Genomic DNA, 26138 nt, shown 5'->3' on the forward strand with positions numbered 1-26138 from the left:
TTATGGTTCCTGCACATGCAGAGATTTATCATTAAAACCTGGAAACTGCTCTCCTCCCATGTAATTTCCATATTTGGCATCGAATCAAAGCTGTAAAAGGGAAAGACCTTCTACAATTTATACTATCCCAACTCTATGGGTAGGTGTCAAAAAAATCCAGTTTTAAAATGGATTGTGACCCCAAATTTTAACCTCTTGGAAACCAGAGACATGAGCTATTTGCCAAAGGTGGCAGGGCCTGGTCAGCAGCCTGGATTTTCTGACTTTGATTCAAGGCTGTTTGCACGCTGTGCTTTTGTTTGCCTTTAGAGGCATGGAGGGGATATAAACTGGGTTGTGATTGGTGGAGAAGCTGAAAACAGAAGCAAAAGAGAAATGAAACTTTCAGGCTAGGAATTATTCAGAAGGAGAAGCTGTAATACAGACGTAGCATCAGACACTGTCATCTGTGCAAGATGAGATGGTCCTAGGTGATGAATCCATTGTGCGTCCCTCCTGCCAGGAAGTGGTGGAGAGGTATCAGTTGGCAAAACCGACTCTGAAATGTTTTTTAGGGGTAAGTTTAGAGAAAGATAAATTATGCTTCAGGAGTCAACATTCATTCAGATTATAAATATTTGATGTATTTTCCATTCCCTTCAAAACAATAGACAGCCATAAATCTTCAGAAATTGATAAGGACGCAAAAACCTTTGGAAGCAAGATCCAATTTCCTTGCGAAAGTGGATGGAGGTCCTTTCACATACATTGCACATTCAACTGTGCATTTTCAGCTTTTATTAGCACTTCTAAGTCAGAGTGAAATGGTACCCAGTAGCTGGGATGGAAGGACACATCTGAGCATTAATTCTATGTGGCAATATAAAATCAAATCTGGCAATGAGGCTTTTAGGAGATGTCCAAAAATAATACCATGAAGTTTAAGCTGGCTAAAATGTCCCAAACTGATGAAATCTCTGGGAAGATGGGGGAAAAGATTTCTTTAAGATACTGTCACGAAGTAGGCATTTCTTGAAATAAGATGTCAGAAAATATTTATTTCTGTCCAAGTTATTTAATCTAAAAAATAAAAGTCCGCATAAAAGTTATTTGAAAGTAGATTAATTGGTTCCCTAGTTTGTTATGGGAAACGGTAATTTTCATGGCTTTCGTAGCTGGACCCCACATTACAGAGGTAAAGCGCATGTGGGTGGTCTTGCTGTACTGCGACTAACGAGCCGTGTGAGAATTTCAATATTGCCTTCTCCAGAATACTTGGATCAGAATTTTTTTTCCCCAAAATTAATTCTGTATGAAATACAAAGATGACAGGTGTAGGCAAAAAATTCCTTTGCTTTTTGAGAAGTGTGAAAACAGTCCTAGGGATACAGAAGGAACGTTGGCCTTGAGAATTCCGGCTTTGGTTTTGAGCCCTCTAGGAAATCACTTGGCATTTCTGAAGTCTGTCGTCTGAGTGATGGGATAATAATCTGAGTCATACTCAAACTAAGGATGGAAGCAACTCATGTTGTTGTGAAACATCACAATTTATTTCTACTTTTCATTAGTAAGATGCTTCAAGTGAGACTATTTTTCTGGACTGGAAATAACTCTAAGCTCACAATGAAATGTGTTGATTTAGTAGCTGGGACTGTGCAAGCCCAAAATAGTGATATATGCCTATTTGATTTAGATAGGCTCAGTAGATTTTTTCTTTTGATCTTTAAAAAATTATACTTTTGACATCAATTTTAGCAAGTGTGAGTTGAAAATAACCTATCACAGTAAATAGAAATAACTGTATAATATTAGTATGATTTCCTCAATCGTTATAACTCATGTCATTGAAAGATCTGTTTCTATCAGTTAAACAAAACTTCTATTTCTTAGTTATGTTTATTTATAGCACACAAATGTCTAATTCATTCACCCAGAATCTCATGATTAGCCAATGTTTCCTGCAAGTTTTAGCTTCATTTTGACTAATAGATCACTTAGAATTTATTTTTAAAACCCAAACTTTTCCCCTAGGGGGATGGTTTCTTGAGCTATCAGATTTGGGCATAGCAATATGAAAACTCTGATCGCAATGAATTGAGGATTTTAATTTGGGTTCCAGTTCAAAAATGAAGGCTGTCAAAGTGATGCTTTGGACTTTAAGCTCTGCAATGAGCTTTCATCTCCAGGTCCTAAGCAGAGGCGTACTGGGTAGTGCACTAACTGGGGTCTCTCTCTCTCTCTCATAGCTGCGCCCCTGAGTTCCCTGAAGCCCCCGCGGATGGACGCCGCGCCGGTGGTCGCATCTCCCTATCAAAGAAGAGACTCAGACAGATATTGCGGGCTCTGTGCAGCCTGGTTCAATAACCCTCTCATGGCCCAGCAGCATTATGATGGCAAGAAACACAAAAAGAACGCAGCCAGAGTCGCTTTGTTGGAACAGCTGGGTACCACCCTGGATATGGGAGAGCTGAGAGGTAAGGCTGACCCTCCTGGTTCTGCGCCAAACTGGGCTCTCGCAGACAGGGCTGTGTTTTCACAAACTGGTATGATTCTTGTTATTTGCTTTGAGTATTAAGGAAAAAGTGAGGCTCACCCCTCCCCACATAGAAAAGGAAGAAAGGGAGAGAAAAGAAATGACAGAAAACTAGCGTTAGCTTAACTTTTCAGAGAAGCACCTGTCTGTGAACCAGATATTTTCCCTTCTGCGTTAATCTTTAAACAGCTTTTCCAGAGACCACTTTTGTAGAGAAGCAGTATGAGAAAAGATGCTAAAAAAGGCCAGACAGCATTATCTTATATTAAATTGGTATGCTTTTACAAATTCAGCCAAAATAAAGCAGTAAAATAACTCTGTTTAATGGGTTAAAGTGATCCAAGCCCCTTAAGAGAAGTATTTGGGAAATCGCAGTAAGACGGTGCTGTGCGTCACTCTGTGGTCAGCACCTGGCCCCTGGCCCTGCCCCGACAGGTCTTTCTCCACTACTGGAAAAACATACATCACTTGAAGTTCACAGGAGGCTTCCCGGAGACTTGGCAATTACAGGATAAAGATCAGTCCTGTGGTTTCTGTAGGAAGCTCCTCTAGACCAATTTGTAGGACTTAATCGCCACACATCATCATCTGCACCATGTCAGCAGGTTTGATTCCCTGAGCATTTTTGATCAGCATGATGTTGGCAATGCAGAAGTGGAACAGTATCGCACACTCTAGGTTTCTGATCTAAGTCAGGGATTCTACTTTGTGTCCCAATTCAAAGATGCATTTTTCTCAGAAAAATAATTCTGCAAAGCGGTGTTACTGAAACAATACCCCAGATCTGGTATCAGTTAAGTAAGCGTATGTAGGCTGGCCGGGAACCTCCTTCATAACAGGTATAAGCTCTAGTTAGCACAACTCACAGATCAATTTTGAGAGAACAGCCTGAATTGAACCTGGGTTCTGCATATAAAAGCTGCAATTCTTATTACCTTAACCTGTCTGTGAACCTCTCAGGAGGACAATTATTATAGTAATATAACAGGAAGTGACCTGGTATGTTTCTTGACAAAGTAAGCAGGTTGAAAAGATCAGAAAATGTGAGCTCAGAGGAGGGACAGGTCACTTTTCAATGTGTTGATTGAGGAAGACTTCACCAAGTAGAAGACCTTGAGCTGGAACTAGGAATGTGTGTGGCTTAATGGCAATGAGAAGGCGTCCGTTCAGTGAGCAGGGTCATTTACACAGGGCAAAGAGACGGGAAACATGTGGAAACGTTACGTTGTCATGGGGAAATTTTGTGCTATAGTATAGATTTCAGTTCGGGGGTCTGTGTCTACAGACTTCATCTACAGAGTTTGATTAGAGATTGATATTTTTCCCCAAAATACATGATTAAAAGCAACAAATAAGAGCAAACACTAAAAACCTGCAGTTTTTTTTTTTTTGTGGCTGTTTTCTAGCTGTAGAAAAGCAACATGGGGCTTAATATTTTAGCATGGTGAAGAATCTCACCACAGGAGCTTTTGAGTTGTTGATGCTTCTGCTTTTGATTGGGGGATTTCTGATGTTCTCAACCTGTGTCATATAAAAAAAATATGGGCAGAGTGTCTCCATCGCTGAAGGCCTCGCTGCAGCTCCCCTTTACTGGCAGATAACGAGTGAGCTCCAAGGCTCCTTCACAGCAGGGCACTGAGGGAGAAAAATAGGGCTTTATTTATGTTTGGTGCCAGATATTATGACTTGAGGGAAAATTATTCCTAGAGCACATTCCTCTTGTCTGTTTTGAATTATCAGTGCTACATCTTTATGTACAACTACATCTTAATGACTTGGGCGTCAGAATTCTGTAACATTTTGAGCAGCTTTTCTTTTATATGGAAGACAAAAAGGCTGCTCTTTGACGCGATAACTCACTGTGACTCAGGAGCATGGGGAATGTGGTGAGCATTGAGCACAATATCCTTGAAACAACCTTTTCATCCACTCCAGGTGACATCTGGATACATATTCATTCAAGCGTTAAATATTCCAGAAGCTTAGAGAATCAAGCAGCTATGGTAAACCGGCACTTTTTAAAACGCACACACAACATACACCCACATACACACACACGCACACACTTTTATTCCTGGAATGCCTCTAATAGATCATATGATCTATCAGTTCATAAAGGCTAAAGTGTTAATCTAGAAACAGAGGCGTGTCCATAATTCTTTACCAGATGGCCTCGGGCTGCTGGGCAGTGTCGCTGGAGGCTTCACTGCCTTTCTCTTGTCACACTTTTCATGTTTTTTAAACATTGCATCGTTTACTTATTTTTTTATAGTATCTCTATTTTCTGTCTTTCTCCCCACTCCTGCTACAGATTGTTACTAATAGCAACTTAAAAGCAGGCCTATGTATCTGATTTTCTCATTGATATGTTCAAGACACTCAAATACTGGCAGACACATAGTAGGTCCTCAGAATGAATGAATGAATGAATGAATAAATAGCCCTGGAAAAAAATCACCTAAAATTCCGTATCTTTAACTGTAGCAGACCATATACGTAGCTTATGAATGGAAAGGGGAAGTGGGAGTTAAGCTTGGAGCACTCTGTTATATGACACCTTGGTGATAAGGGCATAGGGAGAGATTCTCCTAAAGCGAGAGCGCAGGCCAGGACATCATTGATGGGCAGTCACTATGCCACGGGATTGTGTCTGTGAGTTGTTGCAGGAGAAGGCAGTTGGGGGCCAGCATCCTTTCACAGACCACTCACTTCCACTCTTTTGCTTCTCCTGCCTGCAGGGCATCTGCCAAGGCCTTTCTAAGAAGACTGCTACGAATTACTTTCTTACTAAGACTGTTTCTCTCCCTGGAAGGGAGTTTCTCTCTCTCTGTCCCTTCTGCTAAGGTGAATAAGCCCTCAGGCACCTAAGGGTAATTGTTCCTGAGCAAGTTAGCACAGCAGTCAGCGTCTGGAGGATACATAAGCTGGGTAGAGACCTGGCCAGTCCCAGTCCGCAACAACTGGAAACAAGAATGGGATAGTGGAAGCCACTGGCACTTAACAACAGCAATCATTTTCACTTCTAAAAGAATCTTGATTGAATAATTTTTATACAGAATTATTTATGATTTCTTTCTTCCAATTTTTAAAAATGATGGATATTTTATTCATAGTCCAATGTAGAGATACCAAGTGTTGTAGTTAGATGAGTTTTGATAGGGCAAACACCTGTGTAACTCACACCCATGCTAAGATGCGTAGCTTTTCCATCACATATGTTTTCCTAGTCAATCCCCACCATCTGTTCTAGGGAACCGCTTTTCTTATTTTTCATCATAGATTAGTTTTGCTTTCTCTAAAGCTTTGCATAAATAGAATTAAAGTATGTATTTTTGTGCATCTGGCTTCTTTTCCATAGCATATTGTTTTTGAAATTTATCCAATTACAGCAGATAAACATTTTTTATTACTGAGTAGTATTCTAACAAAAAATCTGTAACTTATCTATTTTCCTCTTGATGACTTTTGGATTGTTTTGGTGCTATTTGGAGTAAAGCTTTTGTGAACATTTATGCACTTTTTTTGGTATCTTATCTAGTCTTTCCCATTGTTATCATTGAGTTCCATGTCCTATCTCAAGGTCCTTGCCTCGCATTCCGTGTCCTATCTCAAGGTCCTTGCCTCGCGTTCTGTGTCCTAACTCAAGGTCCTTGCCTCGCGTTCCGTGTCCTAACTCAAGGTCTTTGCCTCGCGTTCCGTGTCCTAACTCAAAGTCCTTCCTTGCCTCACGTTTCGTGTCCTAACTCAAGGTCCTTGTTTCGTTTTCCATGTTCTAAGGAGATGGTCTTGCCATCTCGTGGTGGCAGAGGCATCAGGGGCCGGCACACTGAATGTCATTTTATAGAAATTCGCTGTAATTTCTGACTTTTTTCCATTTTCATTTCTCTAAAAATGTCTCTATATGGTACCAAACCTTCCATCATTTGCTTTGTCTTCAGTGCCTGTCCCTTAGAGCATGTACGTATAGGGAGCAGGTCCACGTCTGTGGCTTCTAAGGGAAGTTGGAAGCATCTCGAATGATGGGGCCCTTCTGCCAGTGTGTCTGGTGTCGCTTTCTTTTCCATGACTGTGCCTTCCTCCTCGCTGGGCACTAGTTGGGAAGCACTTGTCCCCACCAAGTCGTCTTGCTGCTTACTGTGTTGTGGTGTCTGTTAGCTCTTGAGTTACAGGTGTTGATGCTGCTTCCCTGTTGGTTCTCTTTCACGGCATTGGGCCCTGACTCACTGATCTAGACGGCGTATTGGTCGCAAGTAGACCACCTGGACATCTTCTGTGCTGAACTGGTGGAAAGGAACATTGTCCAGTATCAAAAGCCCTTTAAAGGCAAGTTCCTACCAACGTGGTACTTCCTCACTTCAGGAACAAAGCAATGCAGAAGGCAATCCAGGAAAAGGGTTCTTGGTGACCAGTTCATCTTACTGTACAACCAAAAGAGTGGAAGCTAGTGTTTTATCTGTTCCCTTCAAGGCTGAGAGGTTGACAGCTTAATAGATAAGGGGGAGTCCTGATCATAAATCCAGCTTGCACAAAACCGGAGAGTTAGCCTATTTATTCCTGTCTTAAATCCTGGTGTTCGGCTTGGCGCCTGTAGCATAGGGGTTACGGCGCCAGCCACATAAACTGAGGCTGGTGGCTTTGAACCCGGCCGGGCCAGCTAAACAACAAAGATAACTGCAACAAAAAATAGCTGGGTATTGTGGCGGGCACCTGTAGTCCCAGCTACTTGGGAGGCTGAGGAAGAGAATCACTTAAGCCCAAGAGTTTGAGGTTGCTGTGAGCTGTGACACCATGGCATTCTACCGAGGGTGACATGGTGAGACTCTGTCTCAAAAAAAAAAAAAAAAAAAATCCTCGTGTTCCTTTCTCTTCCTTAGTGATAAATGTCCTCTCCACCCCCCGCCCCCTTCCTGAGCACTGTTGTTTGCAGTAACAGCCTGTTCAGGCTGTTGCCCTTCTCAGTAGTTTTCTTAATGTTCTCTGGGAACTCATCTCCTGCCTCTTAGTCAGCAAGAACTGATTCTCCCATTGCCAGGACACATTTAATGCCATTCCTCTTTCTCAGATTATCAAACTATCCTTTGCTGGCTTCAACTTCTCCTGCTTTAGAGCCTTCCCTTCTCTTTAGCTTGTCATGTATGACTTCGCTTTTCTCATGGTGGAGTCTATCAGTGTACCTTTTTCACAACAATTCCGTGCCCCCTTAGAAACTGTATTTTCCATATGAGATCAAAAGTATTTTGGAAAAGGGCAAGGTTTTGTGCCTGCTACCATAGCTCCAGCAACATCTTCATGAATTCCCTTTTTTTTTTTTAACAATGGTCCTTAAGCTGTATTTCTGTCCAGATTCTGTCCATGGTACGTGTCAACCTGGGCAGCTTTTCCTCACCACGTCATGACTTTCTCTGCTCTGAGGAGCATGTCCAGTGTGACTAGTTGCACTTTGCTGGGTCCCTGGTGTTACTCATGGTTTATGGTATTGCACTAATTGTTGGAAAATATGTACGAAAGGTCACTTTTTACTGGCAGACACAATTTACTGGAGAAAACTGCTCACCCAGAGATGATTATCATCACACTGTGTTGTAAGTGAATATTCACAACACTCGAGTTCACTGTTAATAGCAACAGAAGACAGCTACACGGTTATCACACGCCACCGTGCACACTGCAGCCAGTGTCATGCGGTCATAATTCAATGTATCTTCACAGTTGTTTACAGTTCTCTCCATTGCAAATGGTGCCATGTAGGTATTGTTTGTAGTTATTAGTGTAAGTTACAGTGAATTTTAACATTTAATAACAGATTTGTATGTATTTTATGGTATTAAGTAATAAGACAGACTAGTATCTACATATATTATATGCATTCATGACATACCTAAGTTTTTCTTAATATTTTCAATGTTTTTAGTCTATGTTTTGTCTATTTTTTCAAATTATCACAAAATTCCAAAAAAGTTTCCAATACATATATTGAGAACAGTTTGCGTGTAGGTGGATCTGCACAGTTCAAATCCATGTTGTTTGAGTGTCAGCTGAATTTTATATTGCTTCACCCTGGTATAAATGATGATGTTTTTAAATTTTCATTTTTATGTGTTTGTTATTGATATATAAAACATGCAGTCAATTTTTGTACACTGACATTGATTTCTGAAATTTAGATATAATTTTCCACCTAAATATGTATATTATATATAATATAAATTTTAAAAATATATGAAATAATTTGCTCCTTTTTTTAATTTTAGCATTCACCTTATTTAGTTATTAGGAACTCTGTAGAACCGTGAACTGTTTTATTTTTCCATTCCTTTGCTTCAAGTGGTAGAAAAAAAATTTAATGAAATTATTCTTGTAGATTAATGCAGATTATAGATGGGATTGGCCTAAATATGTATTAATATGCACTAGCTCGTCAGTGAGTCAACGTTGGCATTATTTGTTCCATAAAATGGATGGCATCTGTCTCTACTTCCAAGTCTTAAATTATCAAGACAAAGCAGTCTGCTTTTTCTGCATATGTAGTCTAACGTAAAAAACAAAGGAAGATGTTGAATTATGGAATTATAAAGTTCAATGGCCAGAAAGTGCTTTAGAGGTTTTCTTTATAGTTTATCTTTTTCTTGCCAGCATAAAACACAGACAGAAGGCAATTTCTTACTTAGGAACAGTGGCAGTGTAAATTATGGAATTATGGTTAAGTAGAGATAAAATATTCATTTTCCAGACCTTTATCACTCATTCTTTCAAAAGCGTTAGGTTGGAAAACGCAGTTGTTTCACTGTTTCAGGGGAGACTGGACAATCCTGTTATGATTCTCATTTGAGGACACAGAGCAAAAAACTCATTTAAAAATTTCATAATGTTTCCAAGAATCATAAGTTGAATAGTGCTGGAAAGGATATTAAATGTCATTTAATTACTCCCCTTCTCCTATAGAGCATGATTCTGAGGCCCAGAGCTGTGCCCCTCCACATCAGGACCAGCCCCACAGTGCCTGAGTACCACGCACTGATTTCCGGTGACTCATTATTGACTGACTGTGGAAATGAATCATTTATTCTTTTGTTTAAAAACAGTTGAGTTTGGGAGACTTATTAACTATTTTGTAATATACACAACTCGCTTTGGACTCAAGCTGAGAATGGACACAATCCTCTGTTTTCTGGTAAGTGCATTATGCATTCACAGCTCCATCTCGGCTGGAGTGAAAGCGGACACACAAAGAAATTATAGTTACTATTCACGGGCACCCAGAGGACGTGCCTGGCAAAGTTCTAGGAAGAGAAAACACCTCTGGAGAGGTCATTAGAATTCTCAGCCCTCTCTGTAAGGTAGCAGGAAGGGGGACTGGTTTCAAGAGGATGCGGCAGCTTATCTAGGACTTCATGTCATCAGAGTAGGATGTGACTAACCTCAGAAGGAACGGACTGACCTCAGAATAAGTGGGACGTGGCAGGGAGAGGTCTTCATTGTCTGTGTTGTTTCTGCTGTGATTTTTCGGTTGCTGGGGACTTTCGGGGGCTAGGGGCTGGCTGCCTTGTATTTTGTTCCACTTAATCTCTGCATGGCCTTAGTCTATATCTCAGGCTTAATCCCATGAATGTGATGATACCTTCCACCAAGACCTGTGGTTTTGGATCTGCTCTGATACCAATGAAAAGAGAGACCTTCTGGGGAAAGTAAACAAACATTTTAAAAGGCAGCTAGATGCGACAACTCCTGTGTGACAGTTACCTCCGAGTCCCATGACTTGAAACACCAGTGGACACTTATTATCACTCACAGTTTCTGAGAAGGAATTTGGGAGTGGCTTGGAGGGTGATTTCTGCTTAAGGGTCTTCATAATACTGCAACAGAGAGATCAGCCAGGGATGTTGTCCTCTGAAAGCTCAAAATCGGGCTGGCAGGTCTATTTTTGGTGACAAATTCCATGCTGGGTAGTAAATTAATGGTGGCCAGACATTGGGGTGGGGAAAAGGCTGACTTCAGTGGGGCTGCGAGTACGGAACTGTATCCTTGGGTCTTGGTGGTGGCTTCCTGGCTCTGTGCTTTTGTCAAGACTTGTATAATTATGCCCCAAGAAGATAGCAGCGTGTAGATTGAAGAAGACAAGCAAAAGAAGAAAGAAGAGGCGATTCCCCAGCCGGCTGTGGCAGGCCCTGTTCTTCTCCTCACGGCCTCTCCAGAGTCTCTGCAGGTCTGTTCCCCTGGGTGCCAGTATCCCACAGGGCAAGTGGCTCAAGAGAACAGCAGGTGGAAGCTGCCCATTTCATGATGCCTGAAGGTCACAGAATATCACTTTTGTCATATTCTGTCCCTTAGAACAGTCACTAAGTTTAACCATACTCAAGGTGGTAGGTCAGACAAAGTGGGGGGACATTTGAAACCATTCCCGTCAGAATGCAGGTGGGGACATTTGAAACCATCCCCGTCACTCAGAATGCAGGTGGACCACTGACCATCATACGAGTGTCTAGAGCTCCTGAGAGGGAACAAGTGAGGGTGACGTTGGAGAGGGGCCGCATTTTGTGGGTCCTTGTAGGAAGTTTTCATTTTGTTCTCAGCTCAGATCAGGGTTTGTGTCTCCTGGTTCTTGAGAAAGCCCATGCTCCCCGTGCTTTCCCTCAAAGGGACTAACTAGCTCATCCCATCCAGATCACCTGTTCTTCCTCTGTCCAAGCCCAAGACCTGCTCTCGCTATTCTTGTGAACACAACCTTCACCTACTCCCATTGTTCAATGGCTCATTGGCCAAATTGTTAGTGGATTTGTAGGGTGGCAAACATTTCCAGGGCAAGGCCCAGCACTGTCCTTGGTTGTCAGGGCTAAAGCAGAAACCTGGAGGTCCCTCGGACAAAGGGGCAGGAACAGAGACTTAGGTCTCTGCCAGAGTGCTGGCCGTGGGCGAGTGGTGGATGACAGAATCTCAGTTGAGGAGGAAGGCGTTCAGGGATAGCATGTCATCCCTGCACACCCGCAGGGCATTAAAGAGGAAGGCGGTAGGGGCATTGGGGGGCAGTCCACTCAGGAAAAGATAGACTGACAAGTCATCTCACGGAAGGCTTCCTCTGAGAGCAGAGAGGGCTGGCTGCTGGTTAAGCCTGTCTAACTGGGCAAGTGAAGGTGCCGGACTATGGAAGTGTGGGGCCGTCAAGGTGAGTGGGTGTGCAGGCGGGGTCCCCCCCAGGCTGCGAGATGCCAAGGGAGCAGGTGAGCTCTGCATGGCAGTTGAGAGGCCTTCAGGTCAGGCAGCTGAGTCGGGGGGAGTCACAGGAGGAGACAGCACATGACAGGGCTGATGCAGAAGCCCAGTGGCGGGAGGACACGCCCTTGATAATCTCTGCCCGTGTGACTAGAGCTCGTAGTCAACGTCTAAGAAGAAGGAGAGAAGTGGCTTGAGAGATAAGGACACAGATCACTGTGGAACTCGAATACTTAACCCTGAAGGCCATTGGGAGTTATTTAAAGATTTTTGGCAGGGAAATCACATGCTGGTTATTCATATTTTTTGAAGTACGTCTCTATAGCTAGCAACATGGAGGCTGGAGTCCAAGGGAGCTAGACCGGAAGTGGGGAGGTTTGCTGGTTGAATTATAATATCCAGCAGCAGTGTGGGTATAAATAGAAAAAGTGTGCATGTGAATTCAACAGGGAGATCCTCCAGAGCCCCCTAACACAGTGCTCCCTTTAGGAGAGGCAGGGCCTGTCTGAGTTACCCCTGATTTATCCTCGGCACCCCCAGATACATTCGAGTCTTGTGAAGCGTGAATTCCAAGGCTGGCTTTGATATTATCAGTCCTTCTCCAGTCTACATCCTGTCTAACTTTCTTAAGGTAATGTACGGTCCATGTCTTTTTCTTCTTTGTATAACTCACTATATTAAGAGCAATAGATTGCTAACTGAAGTCCTGGTTACCTGTTCTCCCACCTGTTCCCAGACTGGAAAACTGCAGGATACAGCCTCCAGTTTCCATGGTGCACTCAGAATCATGGGTCTGAACGGGGTTTCGGACCTTTCCCAGTGTTGGATACTTGATGGAAAAAAACCTGTGTCAATTAGGGTATGCCTTTATTACATTTAATCAATCAGGACAGAAGCATTAGTTCCCGTCTTATGCTGGTATTTTCAATCTTGTATTTCACCTAGTTACGAATCAGCAGAAAATAGGACCTTTGAACAGATACGATAATTATAGAACACAATTCTAAATTGGATGGTAGAGCAAGAGGTGCCAGAAGGAGGTGCTCAGCTTAGATTACACCTGGTTATTTTTGCATTATTATTTTTAATGTGTTTTGACACCTCAGCTGTTGCGTATAGACTCACTCTGAGCTTCAGAGCCCACATTTTGGATTAGATAATTAAGCTACTTAACTGGCTTGTGTTCCTGTCATATTCTGGGGGTGAGAACGAAGTGAGAAAATAGTGTGATAGAGGAGGAATAACTTTTATTCATTCATTCATTCATTTATTCAAATATACCAAGTACTTACTCTGTGACAGCCCCTGTGCTTAAAGGGAATATTGAAATATCTGTGACTCATCCCTTACTCTCAAAGGGTTTGAAGCCTGGGCAGAGGAAAAGATAATACTTTTATTGAAATAAATATAACACAAAATATGGGGAAACAAGGAGCCTGGGAAATTGAGAATAGAGAAAAAATTACTTCCAACTTGAGGTTAGCATTGGGACATGTGTAAATTGGTGGCAAGATTCCTTAGAGCATCTTTTATGTTTACCTGGATGAAGTTGAAATACATTCTTCTTAGTAAACTGTCTCAAGAATGAACAAAAAAATCCAATGTACTGAATACTAATATGAAACCAATATATAAACAACTGCACACCCATATGAACAATGAAACACAAATATAGTCTAGCAGGGGCAGGGGAGAGGTGGAACAGGGGAGGGGTGAGTTGGGAGGGCAATTGGCGGGATCTCACCTAATGTGCACAATGCAGGGGTGTTCAGCACGCCCCTGGGTGTGGGGCTCTTCAACAACTAGAAGTGAGAACAAGGTAACCTAAATTTGTGCCCTCATATTAATTCGAAATAAAAATTAAAAAGAAAAAAGATTCCTTAGAGCAGAGAGACCAATGTGCCTCAGGACACAGAGAGATGGGGAAGGTCTGAGCATGATTAGCAACCAGGTCAGGTGGGAGCTCAGGTTAAGGGTGTAGGAGAAACAGGGCTGGGAAGACAGATTAGAACTGAGTTGTAAATGGCCTTGCATGTCAGGCAAAGCTGAGCTTCGTTTGGTGACCACAGACATGATCTTGGCAGTAGACCATGTGATAGATTGGGCTGGGAAGAGTCCAAAGGCCAGGAAACCAGACGGAATCAACACAGAGGCCTGTGTGGCCCTGGAGGAGCCTCAGGCAGAATGGCGGGTGGGGGGCGGGAGGAAAAGGAGGACGGCATGGGGAAGAGGGATCTCTCCCCTGCAGCAACATGCAAACACGCCAGGGCATTAGAATTCTCAGAGACACCTTGGCAAGGCCGTGGGAGCACTGATAGGAAAAATATCAGTTTAATGAGTAATCTGAGTAATAATGTAGATTTCTGTTCAGTCTCAACTCCAACAAGAAATTTAGTTGATGAACATTCACAGTAGTCTATTTACATCCTGTAGGGCAATTCTTTCTTCAGCTGGGACAAGTTTTTGCCTATTATTGTTATTAATGAAGCTAATAAATGGAACACTCTCTAATGAAGTGAAGTCTTCATCATCACTGACTAGGTTCCAAAAGAGATGAGCTGGGGCTTTTAACATGGAATCATTTCTACTCTGCTACCTCCATTTATACATTGCGGGCAAACTCATTAAACAGGAGATTAGAAACCTGCCTGGATTTTTAATTCCAGACTTGGCTACTGACATTGGAAACAGCCCTAAATTTGATATATGGAACCACTGTCCTCTGTTGTTAGACCAAGAAAAGGGCAAAAGCAACAATAAAACATTCCCACCCAAATATATAAAGTCACTGATAGGCGACAGCCACTTACTGCTTTATTTTTTATTAGTCCCTCAGTCGCCAATCCTGTCTACACTGAGGAAGCTGGCGCCACCTGCAGGTGGTAATTCATTTTTCTTCTTCGGGGCTCTAAGGCCTGAAGTGGTGTTGACCAAAGGTCTGTATTGTTTAGTTTAAGCTCAAGAACTAGAATAGTGTTTGGCAGAAGCTCAGTGCAGTGTGTTCAGAAGTTTCTGGGGAAATAAATCCATTATGCTGGTTCTGAAGTAGCTGTGAGCCTGGTCAATGGCACATACGTGTTCACTTGATAATAAAGGATTTGATTTGGTAAGAAGGGACGCTTGGGAAAAGATGCAAAATCAAGAGGAACCAATCCTTGAACACGTGGGGAATTCTTTGGTTTGTTTCTAAAATTATAACTTTAACTGCATGCCAAAACAAAGTTTTAGGTGTCTTATTTTAAAGATGCTATGCAGATGGACCTAATTTTCTGGAGAAATGAGATTCTATGGTGTTGATCATAAATGGAGATTAAAGTATAAAAAACAAGTATCTGATTTACTCAAAGTAGGACCTACCTGTGGACATCCTTGTTGATCTCAGTTTGCCGACGTCTAGTGAGCACCTGCCCTGTAACCGGCAAAGTGAAGGCTGGAGGCGGCACCATTGGGTGTATAAAATAAGACGTTCCCCGCTCTTCAGAAAGTAGGCCTTGTGGTTTCTGTGACAAACGAAGTATTGTGAAAAGCTTCTTACCTGATGATCTCTGGTATGTTTTATGTAAAAACAGAGAGATACAGGGGAGAAGGAAACAGACAGAAGCTCGGCCTACTCTGTACTTTTCAGTCTGCTTGTCAAGTGGATGTGCTAACTGGCCATTATCATGTCATGTGCAGATTTCCCCATCAAAAAGGGGGTTTTATAATCGAGGTGGAGGTGAGCCAGGAAGCAGCGGGCATCCTGATAAATTGTGTGTGAAACCTTTGTATGGTTATATGCCCAGGACCAGAGTGCTGGGAATTCAATACTGTAATAGCTTTGTTGTGATGGAGTCACCTGAAAGGAAGATCTCTTCATTTGCACATCTATTAGTCACTCAACAATTGCCTGTTGGGTGATTATTATGTTAGACACCATGCTCAGTGCCAGAATGCAGTAATGAACAGTAATGCCCCGCACCTTCAGGAGACTTGTAAGCTAGTAGGTAATACAAACACGTTATTGAAGGATGCTTTTTAAATCCCTGAATGATTTGCGTGTCTTTAAGTATTAGGAAAACTTCTTACAAAATCCTGAAAAAAACACTTTAAGTGAAAAATACACGCAACACAACCAAAGATTTCTTTAGAAATATGGAGGCTGGTGGTGTGCTGCAGTAGAAATGCTGTTTACCAATACAGATCGTGTATTTGAAAGGTGAGGATGATGCCTGCATTAGCTGAGTGGCTCTTAGACCTGAATAATGAACAAAAATATACACTAACTTGAATTTGAAGTCTATTTTTACAAGTATGACAAATAATGATACATTTACTGAAATAGCTAATGGACCAGTGAAGTGGTAGCATAGTTTCTCACAGATACCAGCTGCAAACTGTTAAACGGTCTGAAATGAGTTATTAAGCATTGCTGTGTGTAAATAAGCATCCTGACTTCTTTTGCAGTTACATGTGAAGGAAAGGCTCTGTCACCAAGGGGAGACCCTCTTATGGGAGCTCTGATCTCCCACATCCCGGTGAACCCCTCAGGGTCACTGTGGTGGACTCCAGGTCGTAAACCCAGGATCTGAGACCTAGGACTGTGACTACGTAGCTGTGAGACAGGATCGAAGGTGTGAGGCTGGGCAACCCACGGTGTCTTTTCTAACCTTGCAGGCATCTGCCTTCCATCCAGGCCAGTCTGGAAAAGAGAGTAACGATTTGTTGTGAGTGTGTGTGCTTGGGGTATGGTTAGCTGCACTCAGAATAGGACTTTTTTTTTCTAATTTCAGATTAACATGAGGATAGACACAATTAGGTTACTTTTTTTGCATTTGTTAAGTAAAGTCCAAGTTGGAGTTGGGCCCTCACCCAAGAGGTATTCCATGTACCCTTACACTGTGCCCATTGGGAGAGAGTTTACCAGTCCCCCACCCTCCTCCTCCATCCCCCTCTTAAGTTTAATTCAGCTTTTCTCTTGTGTTTATCCACTGGCTTTGTATTAGTATTAGAATACATTGAATACCTGTTTTTCCATTCTTGTGATACTTTACTAAGGAGAATGTTCTTTAACTACAACCAGGTAAACAGTAAGATTTTTCAATATCACATTGTCCAAGTTCATTTTTAATGATGAACTGACCCTATCTTGGATCTATAAAAGAAGGGTTTTATTTCGTCCCCTCTTTATTCCTTTGAGCACTATTAGATTTCTGCAGTCTGAGGGTATTGTAAGTTTGCAGGGAAGGAAGGTGGTTGTAGCAAAGAGCCTCTTACTACTATTTGACTTGAGTGTGGACAGACTATATTAGAAATTGCTGTCCTACACAAAGCTTAGGGAGTCTGGCAGCATCTCAACGTACTCTTTTATACCTGAGACTTGCTCTCAATCGGCAGGGTTAGTGCCTACCTAATCCTTTTACTCCTGCCCTCATCTCATTTATGTTCCATGACCCACACATAAATGAAGTGCTTATCTTTAAGTTTCCCATCTGCCACTCTCGGCTGTGAAAGCTTTTCAGTGGAGCCAGTAGTCATTGTCCTCTGCGACAGCGCGTGTCCACCGTTCCCCACGACCCCACATAGGACTCATGGCCATGCGTGTTTCTCCTGATTGTCACTCATGTTCTCAAAGTGCATTACTGTGTGGGTGGAAATCACTGTTATTGCCACCCAATCATCAGAGGGATTAGTTTTTACTAATAGCGGAGTGATCAGACCAACCCTCCAAGTAATAGTGTCTGTCTACTTGGGACAAAATATAAAAATTGTTTACTTGAAGGCAACTCTGAGTAATCAAAGAGAGAACCTGGGGGAAGGTGAACATTTGGAGAAGGAAGCAACTTTGAGTGGGTTTCCCAGTTTTCATGACAGTTTTCCTCTGGGTTGACCCTCGTCAGCACCAACTTTGCTGAAATGCAGGTTAAAAACCCACAGTATCACTGGCTTGAAAAACCAGAAGAAAGAGGTTTGGGAGACCACAGCACTGGAAAAGCAAGGGAGAACTCAGAGCAGGGGAAAGCCTCAGATTTGGTGGGTATGACGCCTGAACAGTCTGCACTGTGTGTTCCTGACACACAGATAACACACCCAGGGCCAGCTGCAGACCACCTAGCTCAGGATGAAGATCCTGAGCAGTTACGTCAGCCCCACCCCTGTCCCCGCCGCACCTGCAACACACACTCCCTCGGGGACATAGTTTGTGACTTAAATTCAGCTAAGTTTACTGCCTGCTTTAAAAATCAGTAATCTGGAGAAATCTAACAGAAACCAGAGTTTATACCCTGTATCGTTCATAATGTCCACATGCAGTCCTACATTCATATGCAAGCACGTGAAAAAATAGGAAAATAAGGCCCATAGTTAAGAGGAAGAGTGATCAACAGACAAATACTGAGGTAACCCAGCACCTAGAAGGCAGGAATTTAAAAGCACTGCATGTGCTCTCAGGGACGTGAAAGAAAGTATGCTCCTAATGAATGAATTAACTGGCAACTGGAAACAGAAAGAGCCAAACGGATCTGATGGATGGGTTTATAACATGAATCGAATTTAACAAAACAAAAGAGTCAGTGAACTTGAAATGAGATCATTAGACTCCACCTCACCTCAAGGACACAGGGAAGAATGTTCAAAACTATTGAAATACAGCAGCCTAGGGAGCAGTGTCAAAGGACCGTTCATAATGTAAAAGCAAAGAATTAATACATTTCAAAAGCTGATGAATCCTAAGTGGGATAAATTCAAAGAAAACCACAGCTTGAACTATTATAATACGTATAGTAAGTCCTCACTCAATGTTCTTGATAGATCTTGGAAACTGACTTTAAGTGAAATAACACATTACAGGTCCTTGAAAAAAATTGTGTTGCTTAATGTTGTTCTAACATTGATAAAAATAATTATGTATCATTTTGCTTAAAGTTACAGAAGAACCTATTGATAATGTTACGTGAGAATTTCTTATACAACACAAACCTCTGAAGGCCATCAAAAAAGAAAATCGTGAAAAAAAAATAATGTCACACGGAGGGCAGCAGTGATCTGAATTATAAATGATTTCCCATTCAAGCAAAAAATTAACTCCAGAAGTGAGTGGAAATCTTTTTAAAATGCTAAAAGAAAAGAAAACCTTGTCAGTTAGTGGAAGTGTTCTTCAAGAATAAAGATGTAATAAAGACATTTTCAAATAAACAAAAGCAGAAGAATTAGTGGCCACACGTCTGCTCTGCATGCCTGGCTGAGGAGGAAGTTTTTCAGGCTGCACAGAAATACGGAATGGAAATCAGATAAATATCTATTAGCATAATAGGCTTTCTGTTTCCTTAATTTCTCTAAAACATGTGAGTTTCATTTATTTATTTTTTTTGAGACCGTGTCTCACTCTGTTGCCCAGGGTAGATAGAGTGTAGTTGTGTCATCACAGCGCACAGCAAACTCAAACTCCTGGGCTCAAGCAACCCTCCCCCATTAGCCTCTCAAGTAGCTGGGGTTACAGGTGTTTGCCACCCTACTTGGTCAGTTTTTTCTTACTTTTTGTAGAGATGGGGGTCTCATGTCTCTATAGCCCACACTGGTCTTAAATTCCTGGGCTCAAGCAATGCTCCTGCCTCAGTCTCTCAGAGTACAGGATTACAGGCATGAGCCACCGCACACGGACTTAAGATTGCTTTTTATGTCCCCTTTTAAAATTGAGATCTAAATCACACATAAAATTTGCTATTTTAAATTGTACAATTCAATGGTTTTTAGTATATTCTCAAAGTTGTGCAACCATGAACAAAATCAATTTTAGAATATTTCATCACCTTAGTAAAACACTGTTCCATTCCCCCATCTCTCCTGGCCATAGCCTATGAAAACCACTAGTCTGAATTCTGTCCCTGTGGATCTGTCTATTCTGGACATTTCATATAAATGGAATCGTACAATAGATACCCTTTTTGTCCGACTCCTCCTTATTGGTGCATAGTAGTGGTACATATTTATGAGTGCATGTGTGAGTTTTTTTGATAAATTCATCAGTGTGTTAATGATCAAGTAAGGCTAATCTGGATAATCCACCCCCTGAGACATTTAGCACTGATGTTGCAGTACACATCAGTACATGCTTGTATTTTATCGCTTAATAATATTTCATTGCATGGGTACACTACATATCAACAGCATGAATTGTTTCCATATTTTGACTAATATGAATAATACTGGTTTGAACATTCACGTGAAAAGTTTTTGGGGGATATATGTGAACAGTTCTCCTGGATATATACAGAGGAGTAGAATTACTGGGTCACAAGGTAACTCAATGTTTAACTTCTTAGAGAGTTGCAGAACTGTTCACAGCAGTGATTGCACCATTTTGCACTCCCACCAGCCATGTATAGGTGTTCCAACTTCCATACCTGTTTTTCAACATTTATTATCTCCTGTCTTATTCATTCCAAATATCCTTGAATATGAACCAGTACCTCACTGTGGTTTTGATTTACTTTTTCCCTGATAGCTAATGACATTGAGCATCTTTTCCTATGTTTGTTTAACATTTGTATATTTTCTTGGAGAAATGCCTGTTCATATGCTTTGCCTGGCTTTTAATGGGTTGTCTTTTTATTGTAGAGTTGTAACACTTTTTTCTACAGAGTAGATACTAGAGTTTTATCAAACATAGGATCTGCAATTTTCAATTAACTTTTTAATTTCTTTATAGTAAATGTTATAAACATTTTTAATTTTAATTGTTTAATTGATATTTTTTTTCTTGTTTTCATTTTTGGTGTCATGTCTAAGAAAATATTGCCTAACCTAATTGCTGCACAGATTTGTGCCCCAATTTTCTTCTAAGAGTTTTATAGTTTTAGTTCTTACACAGGGTATCCTGAATATTGCCATAGATAGGAAAAATTAAAAAATATTTTATATTATATGTTTATATGTCAACACATGGAGAAATATTTTATAACATTTTTTAACGACTATTTTATAAATAAAGGCACACTTAGCTACAATTTTCCATTTTGCTTGTGTATGCAGGTGGGTATGGTGGTGACCTTTGGGACACTGTATTTATGGCTTTGATTCATTTTGAGTTAATTTTTGTGTATAACTTAAGGTGAGAGTCCAGCTTTATTCTTTTTTATATAGATGTGCAGTTACTAACAATACCATTTGTTAAAAAGATCATTTCCTTGTCGAATTGTCTCAGCATATTTGCTGAAAATCAGTTGACCATAAACATATGGGCTTATCTCTGCACAGTCAGTTCTGTCCCATTGATGTGTATTTCTGTCGTGATGTCAGCACAGCACAGTCTTGATGAAAGTAGTGTTGTAGGAAGTTTTGAAATCAGAAAATCTCAGTCCTCTAGTGTCATTCTTCTTTTTCAAGAATGTTTTGGTTCTGTGGCTTCCTGCCATTTCCACATGGATTTTAGACCCCCCATGTCAGTTTCTACAAAAAGGCAGCTAGATAGGGTTTTGATAGGGATTGTGTTGAATCTGTAGGGAAATTTTGAGACTACTGCGACTTAGCAAGATTAAGTCTTTCAATCCATGAACACAGAATGACTTTCCATTTTGTTAGATTTTTTAAAATTTCTTTCAACAATACTTTGTAGTTTTTAAAGTATATTCTTGAACCAATTTTGTTAAGCTTATTTTAATGTTACTCTTTTTGATATAACTGCAAATCCAGTTGTTTTCTTAGTTTATTTTTATCATTCATTTTAAATGTATAGAGAGATAATTAATATTTTCATTCAATCTTGTATCTTGCAGAATTCATTTTTAACTCTAATGTTTTGTGAGTGTGTGGAAGTATCATGTATAGAGAGGCTGATCTATTATTAATGCTTTTTATTTCGTTTTCTTTCCTAACGGTCTTGGCCAGAACCTCCAGTACAATGTTAAACAGAAATGGCAAGCATACATATACATCCCTTATTTCAAATTTTAGGGAGAAAGCTTTCATTTGTTTACTATGAAGTACAATGTTAATTGTAAATTTTTCATAGCCACTTTTTATTAAATTGAGGAATTTCTTTTAAGTTTCTAGTTTTTTGAGTGTTTTTAGCAGGAAAAGGTGCTGGATTTTTTGTTTTTTTCTTTTCTTTATTTTTGAGTTTTTGGCCGGGGCTGGGTTTGAACCTGCCACCTCCGGTATATGGGGCTGGCACCCTACTCCTTTGAGCCACAGGTGCCGCCCGGTGCTGGATTTTTCAAATGCCTTTTCTTTACCCATGCAGATTATCATGTGACTTTAGTCTTTAATTTTATTTATTCCATGAATTAGATTCATTGATATTTAAATGTTGAACCAACCTTGCATTCCAGGTTAACTATATGACGTCCACTTGGTCATAGAATATAATCCTTTCAATGTCCAGATTCAGTTTGCTAGCATTTTGTTGAGCACTCTTATGTCTGTTTTTTATAAGAGCTATTAGCCTGTATTTTTCTTTTTCCATGATTACTTTATCCAGTTTTGGAATGAGGATAATACAGGCCAATATTGCTTGATGGGATTTCAGGGCTGACCACAGGTGGCATTAACACGCATGAGCTTTCCCAAGGTCAGGCTTTGACAGGTATGTAGGTGTGGGAAGTGCCTCAGAGCATGAAACCATTCAGAGCTGCAGTGTGGGGGCCACTATCCCAAGAGAAGGACGTCAAGGGAACTCCTGCTGGAAGGAAGGTCAGAGAGGGGGTTGAATATATAGGTCATATTTTTCAGCAGCATGACAGGAAGTCTCCAGGCCAGAGATCTCTAAGGGCGACAGTGGCTTTGGGTGTTTTATTGCTATAAGATACATTTGCCTGTGGCTAGCAGATGTCGGGTGCAGTTTCACAGGGCGTTCAAAACAGGCAAACTCTACGTGGCAAAGATCTGCTTACTTGGGCCTTGTTTAAATCAACTGAAAGTCTCAAAATTTGAGTTTGTTTCTGGTGAGTTTTGAGCTGGCAGACCTCAGCCTTCTGTGAAGGAGGAAACACTGTTTTATCACTTCTCCCTCATCTAACTTCCTTCCTGCGGCTTCCTTTGGGTTTATTTTGTTTTTCTCTTTCTACTTTCTTAAGATGGAAAATTAGCTTATTGAATTGAGATGTTTCTTATGTTTTTTTAAAGATATACGGTTATGAATGTCCCTTTAAATACCGCCTTCGCTGCACCTTACACGTTTTAATATGTGCTCTTTTTCATCATCTCTGTGTGTATTTCCTGCTGCGCATTTTGATTTCTTCCTCGACACATTGATTATTTAAGAGTGTGTGGTTTTCCCAGATTTCTTTCCATTTATTGATTCCTTACTTTATTCCATTATAATTTAAAAATATATTATTTCAGTTCTTTTAAATTTATTGAGACCTTTTTGTGGCCTAACATCTGAATTGTTTCTTTCCCCAAGCAACAGTATGGCTGGAAGTAAAGTTTCTCTCCTGTGACACACTCTTCCCCATCTGTACAGATGTTTGACCCTCGCTGAGAGGGGCCCACCTCTCCTGTGTGTTCGGTTTGGCTCCGTAGGTTCTTCCTTAAACACAGGTTTCACTGTGTCCTGGTGCTTTGTGGAGCCCTGACTCTCCCCTCAAATAGAGCTCGTTTCGTAAAGTTAGGTCATTTCTTTTTTTTTTTTTTTTTTTTCGTAGAGACAGAGTCTCACTGTACCGCCCTCGGGTAGAGTGCCGTGGCGTCACACGGCTCACAGCAACCTCCAACTCTTGGGCTTCTGTGATTCTCTTGCCTCAGCCTCCCGAGCAGCTGGGACTACAGGCGCACACCACAACGCCCGGCTATTTTTCTGTTGCAGTTTGGCCGGGGCTGGGTTTGAACCCGCCACCCTCGGCATATGGGGCCGGCGCCCTACTCACTGAGCCACAGGCGACGCCCATAAAGTTAGATCATTTCTTATCTCAGTAACTCAGGATTTTCATTCCTACCTCCATTTCTTGCTTGTTTTTTTAAAAATCTTTTATTGTAGGATAGTGGTAGATGTGTAGAAAAGTTGAGAAAGGAGTATAGTCTCGATGCCCACACTACCTGCTCTTGTTTGTTATTGTTTGTTGTTATTGTGGCTTCTCCTGTTATTAACATCTTGCATGGACAGAGGACTATTTATACATCATGAAGTCCACTTAAGGTTTTGCTCAATGTCCTTTTCCTGCTCCAGAATCCCATTTGGAATACTGTATACATTGATTCATTATATCTTGGCTGTGACAGTTTTGTAGACTTTCCTTGTTTTTGATAATTTTAATAGTTTTGAAGGTAGATATGGTCAGATATGTTGGAGAATGCTCCTTCATTGGACTTTTCATGGTGTTTTTCTGTAATGAGACTGGGATATGGGTTTTGAGAGAAAGGCCATGGAGGTAAATGCCTTTCTCGTCTCATCACACCAAGGGCACAGTGTGGCTGCTCACTGTGGATCTTGGCCTTCATCACCTGGCTGGTGCGCAGCCTTGTCAGTCCTAGCACCCTGTGCTCTTTGGAAGGAATCCACTGTGCACAGCTCCCGCGTAAGGAGTGGGGAATTGTCCTCCCCTCGCTGAGTGTGGAGTATCTACATGACTCTTCAAAAAGTCTTCTGCCTGTGAGATCTGTCTGTTCTGCCCTGTTTGTTTATTCAGTTATTAATTTATATCACTGTGAGATGATGAATGTATTTATTTTACATTGGGCTATGATCGGATTCTGCTGTTCATTCTGTTGTTCAAATTGTTGGTTTAGGTTTTGCTGTTGGAGACTCTTTATGTTGACCCCTGTGTCCCTTTGCTGTGCCCTTAGCCCTGAGAGCGTGAGAGAGTGTAACTGTGTGAGTGTGTGTATGCGAGGGAGGACATTTCCTTACTTTCTGGGACAAAAATATGCTCAAAGCTTATCTTTTAAATTTTCTCCCTCAGTCCTGGAATCAACCATTTCTAAAAGAACTCCTGGTTCCCTTTCTGTCCCCAGATAATGACATTAGGAACCAGAATTTGAGCACTAGGCCTTTTGATTACTCTGAGTGATTCTCTCCCTTTTGTCCCATCGAGTCAAATTCCACCCTTAAGGACTTTGTTTTTCAAATTCCATCCATGCCCTGAGCTCATCATCCCTCTGCTGTAGGAGCCTCCTTAAATGGTTTCCCTCTTTTATCTGTTTACCACTTGGCAACCAGAGAGATTTTTATAAAATAAAAACCTCATTATACCATTAGCCTGGTTTAAAAATCTTCATAAGCTCAGTATTGCCCTCAGGAGAAATTTTAAACTTAATATTGTTGGACAGATTTTTGGGATCTGGTTCCTGTTTTCCTCTCCAACTTCACCTCTAAAAACTCTGAGCCTTGGTTTCTGCTCCATTCTTACTGAAATAATTTTTCTTCCTTCCCATAGTTTTATTCCTGGAACACTGCCCTCCGTTCTTGGTTTGCCAGCACACACACAAACACTTTGCTGGGTAGATTTCTGCTCAGTTTTAGATTGTGCCTGAGCTGAGCATCCTCTGGGAAGCTCTCTGCTGGGGGCCCCACGCTAGCTCAGAGCTCTCGCTATCACAGCCAGCAGCTGCCATTCCCGGCCTCTTCCCTCTGAGCTGAGTGTTTCATGGTGGCGGCACAGCGCTTCCTGCCTGTGTCCTCACTGTATTTTTGACCCTTAGCACAACATACCCAGTGCTTGACATTCACTGAAGAAATGTTTGTTTAGTGAGTCTCGGTAAGTGACCATGGGGTATTCCCCACCACGCTGGCCTCAGCATGTAGCGGCCACTGACATTTCTAGAGGGATGTGGTTTTCCACATGTGAAATACTCATAGATATTTTTGTAGGCAGTGTCCCTTAGTGTGAGACATCTTCTCCGAGATGGAAAGAGGTGATCAGTCAACTGCAGCCACCTGTGGTCACTCAGAGGAGGGCAGCGTTCCAGGCCTCCTTTGTTCTTTGTTCCCAAAAGTGAAAGTGGAAAGTGGTGTAGCTTCTGGACCCTTTGGGATCAGTTTTAACCCAGTGTGCAGGCATGGGCTTGATTAAACGGACTGGGAAACCAGCCATGGAGAAATGGCCAGGTATCTAAATCTGCCAAGAAATTTCTAGCTACTCCCCAGAGCGCAGAAGAGAACACAGCCACAGAGGTGTTTTCAGTCAAATTCCAAAACTTCTACACTCCTTCTGACAGGGCACACTTATATGACCCTAACCCAAGAGCAAGTAGAAGAGATTTAGCCTTGCTTACTCACTTTATCGCCCTGGTTAGAGTGCCGTGGCGTCACAGCTTACAGCAACCTCTAACTCCTGGGCTTAGGCCATTCTCTTGTCTCAGCCTCCTGAGCTGGGACTACAGGCACTCACCACAACACCCGGCTATTTTTTTGTTGCAGTTTGGCCAGGGCCAGGTTTGAACCCACCACCGTCAGTATATGGGCCCGGCGCCCTACCCACTGAGCCACAGGCGCTGCCCCTCACACCTC

General features: G+C 41.6%; 1 protein-coding gene across 2 annotated transcripts in view; it reads left to right on the forward strand.

Moving 5' to 3' along the window:
• The window catches only part of ZMAT4 (zinc finger matrin-type 4), a 344755-nt gene that overhangs the window by 213003 nt on the left and 105614 nt on the right, over positions 1-26138 (forward strand). For both annotated transcript variants that reach the window (XM_053578481.1, XM_053578482.1), the window contains exon 5: positions 2226-2453. In XM_053578481.1, coding sequence (XP_053434456.1) covers positions 2226-2453 — 228 coding nt within the window. The remainder of the gene's footprint in view (positions 1-2225; positions 2454-26138) is intronic.

The sequence above is a fragment of the Nycticebus coucang genome, chromosome 24 (assembly GCF_027406575.1).
Source record: "Nycticebus coucang isolate mNycCou1 chromosome 24, mNycCou1.pri, whole genome shotgun sequence".
Taxonomy (NCBI): domain Eukaryota; kingdom Metazoa; phylum Chordata; class Mammalia; order Primates; family Lorisidae; genus Nycticebus; species Nycticebus coucang.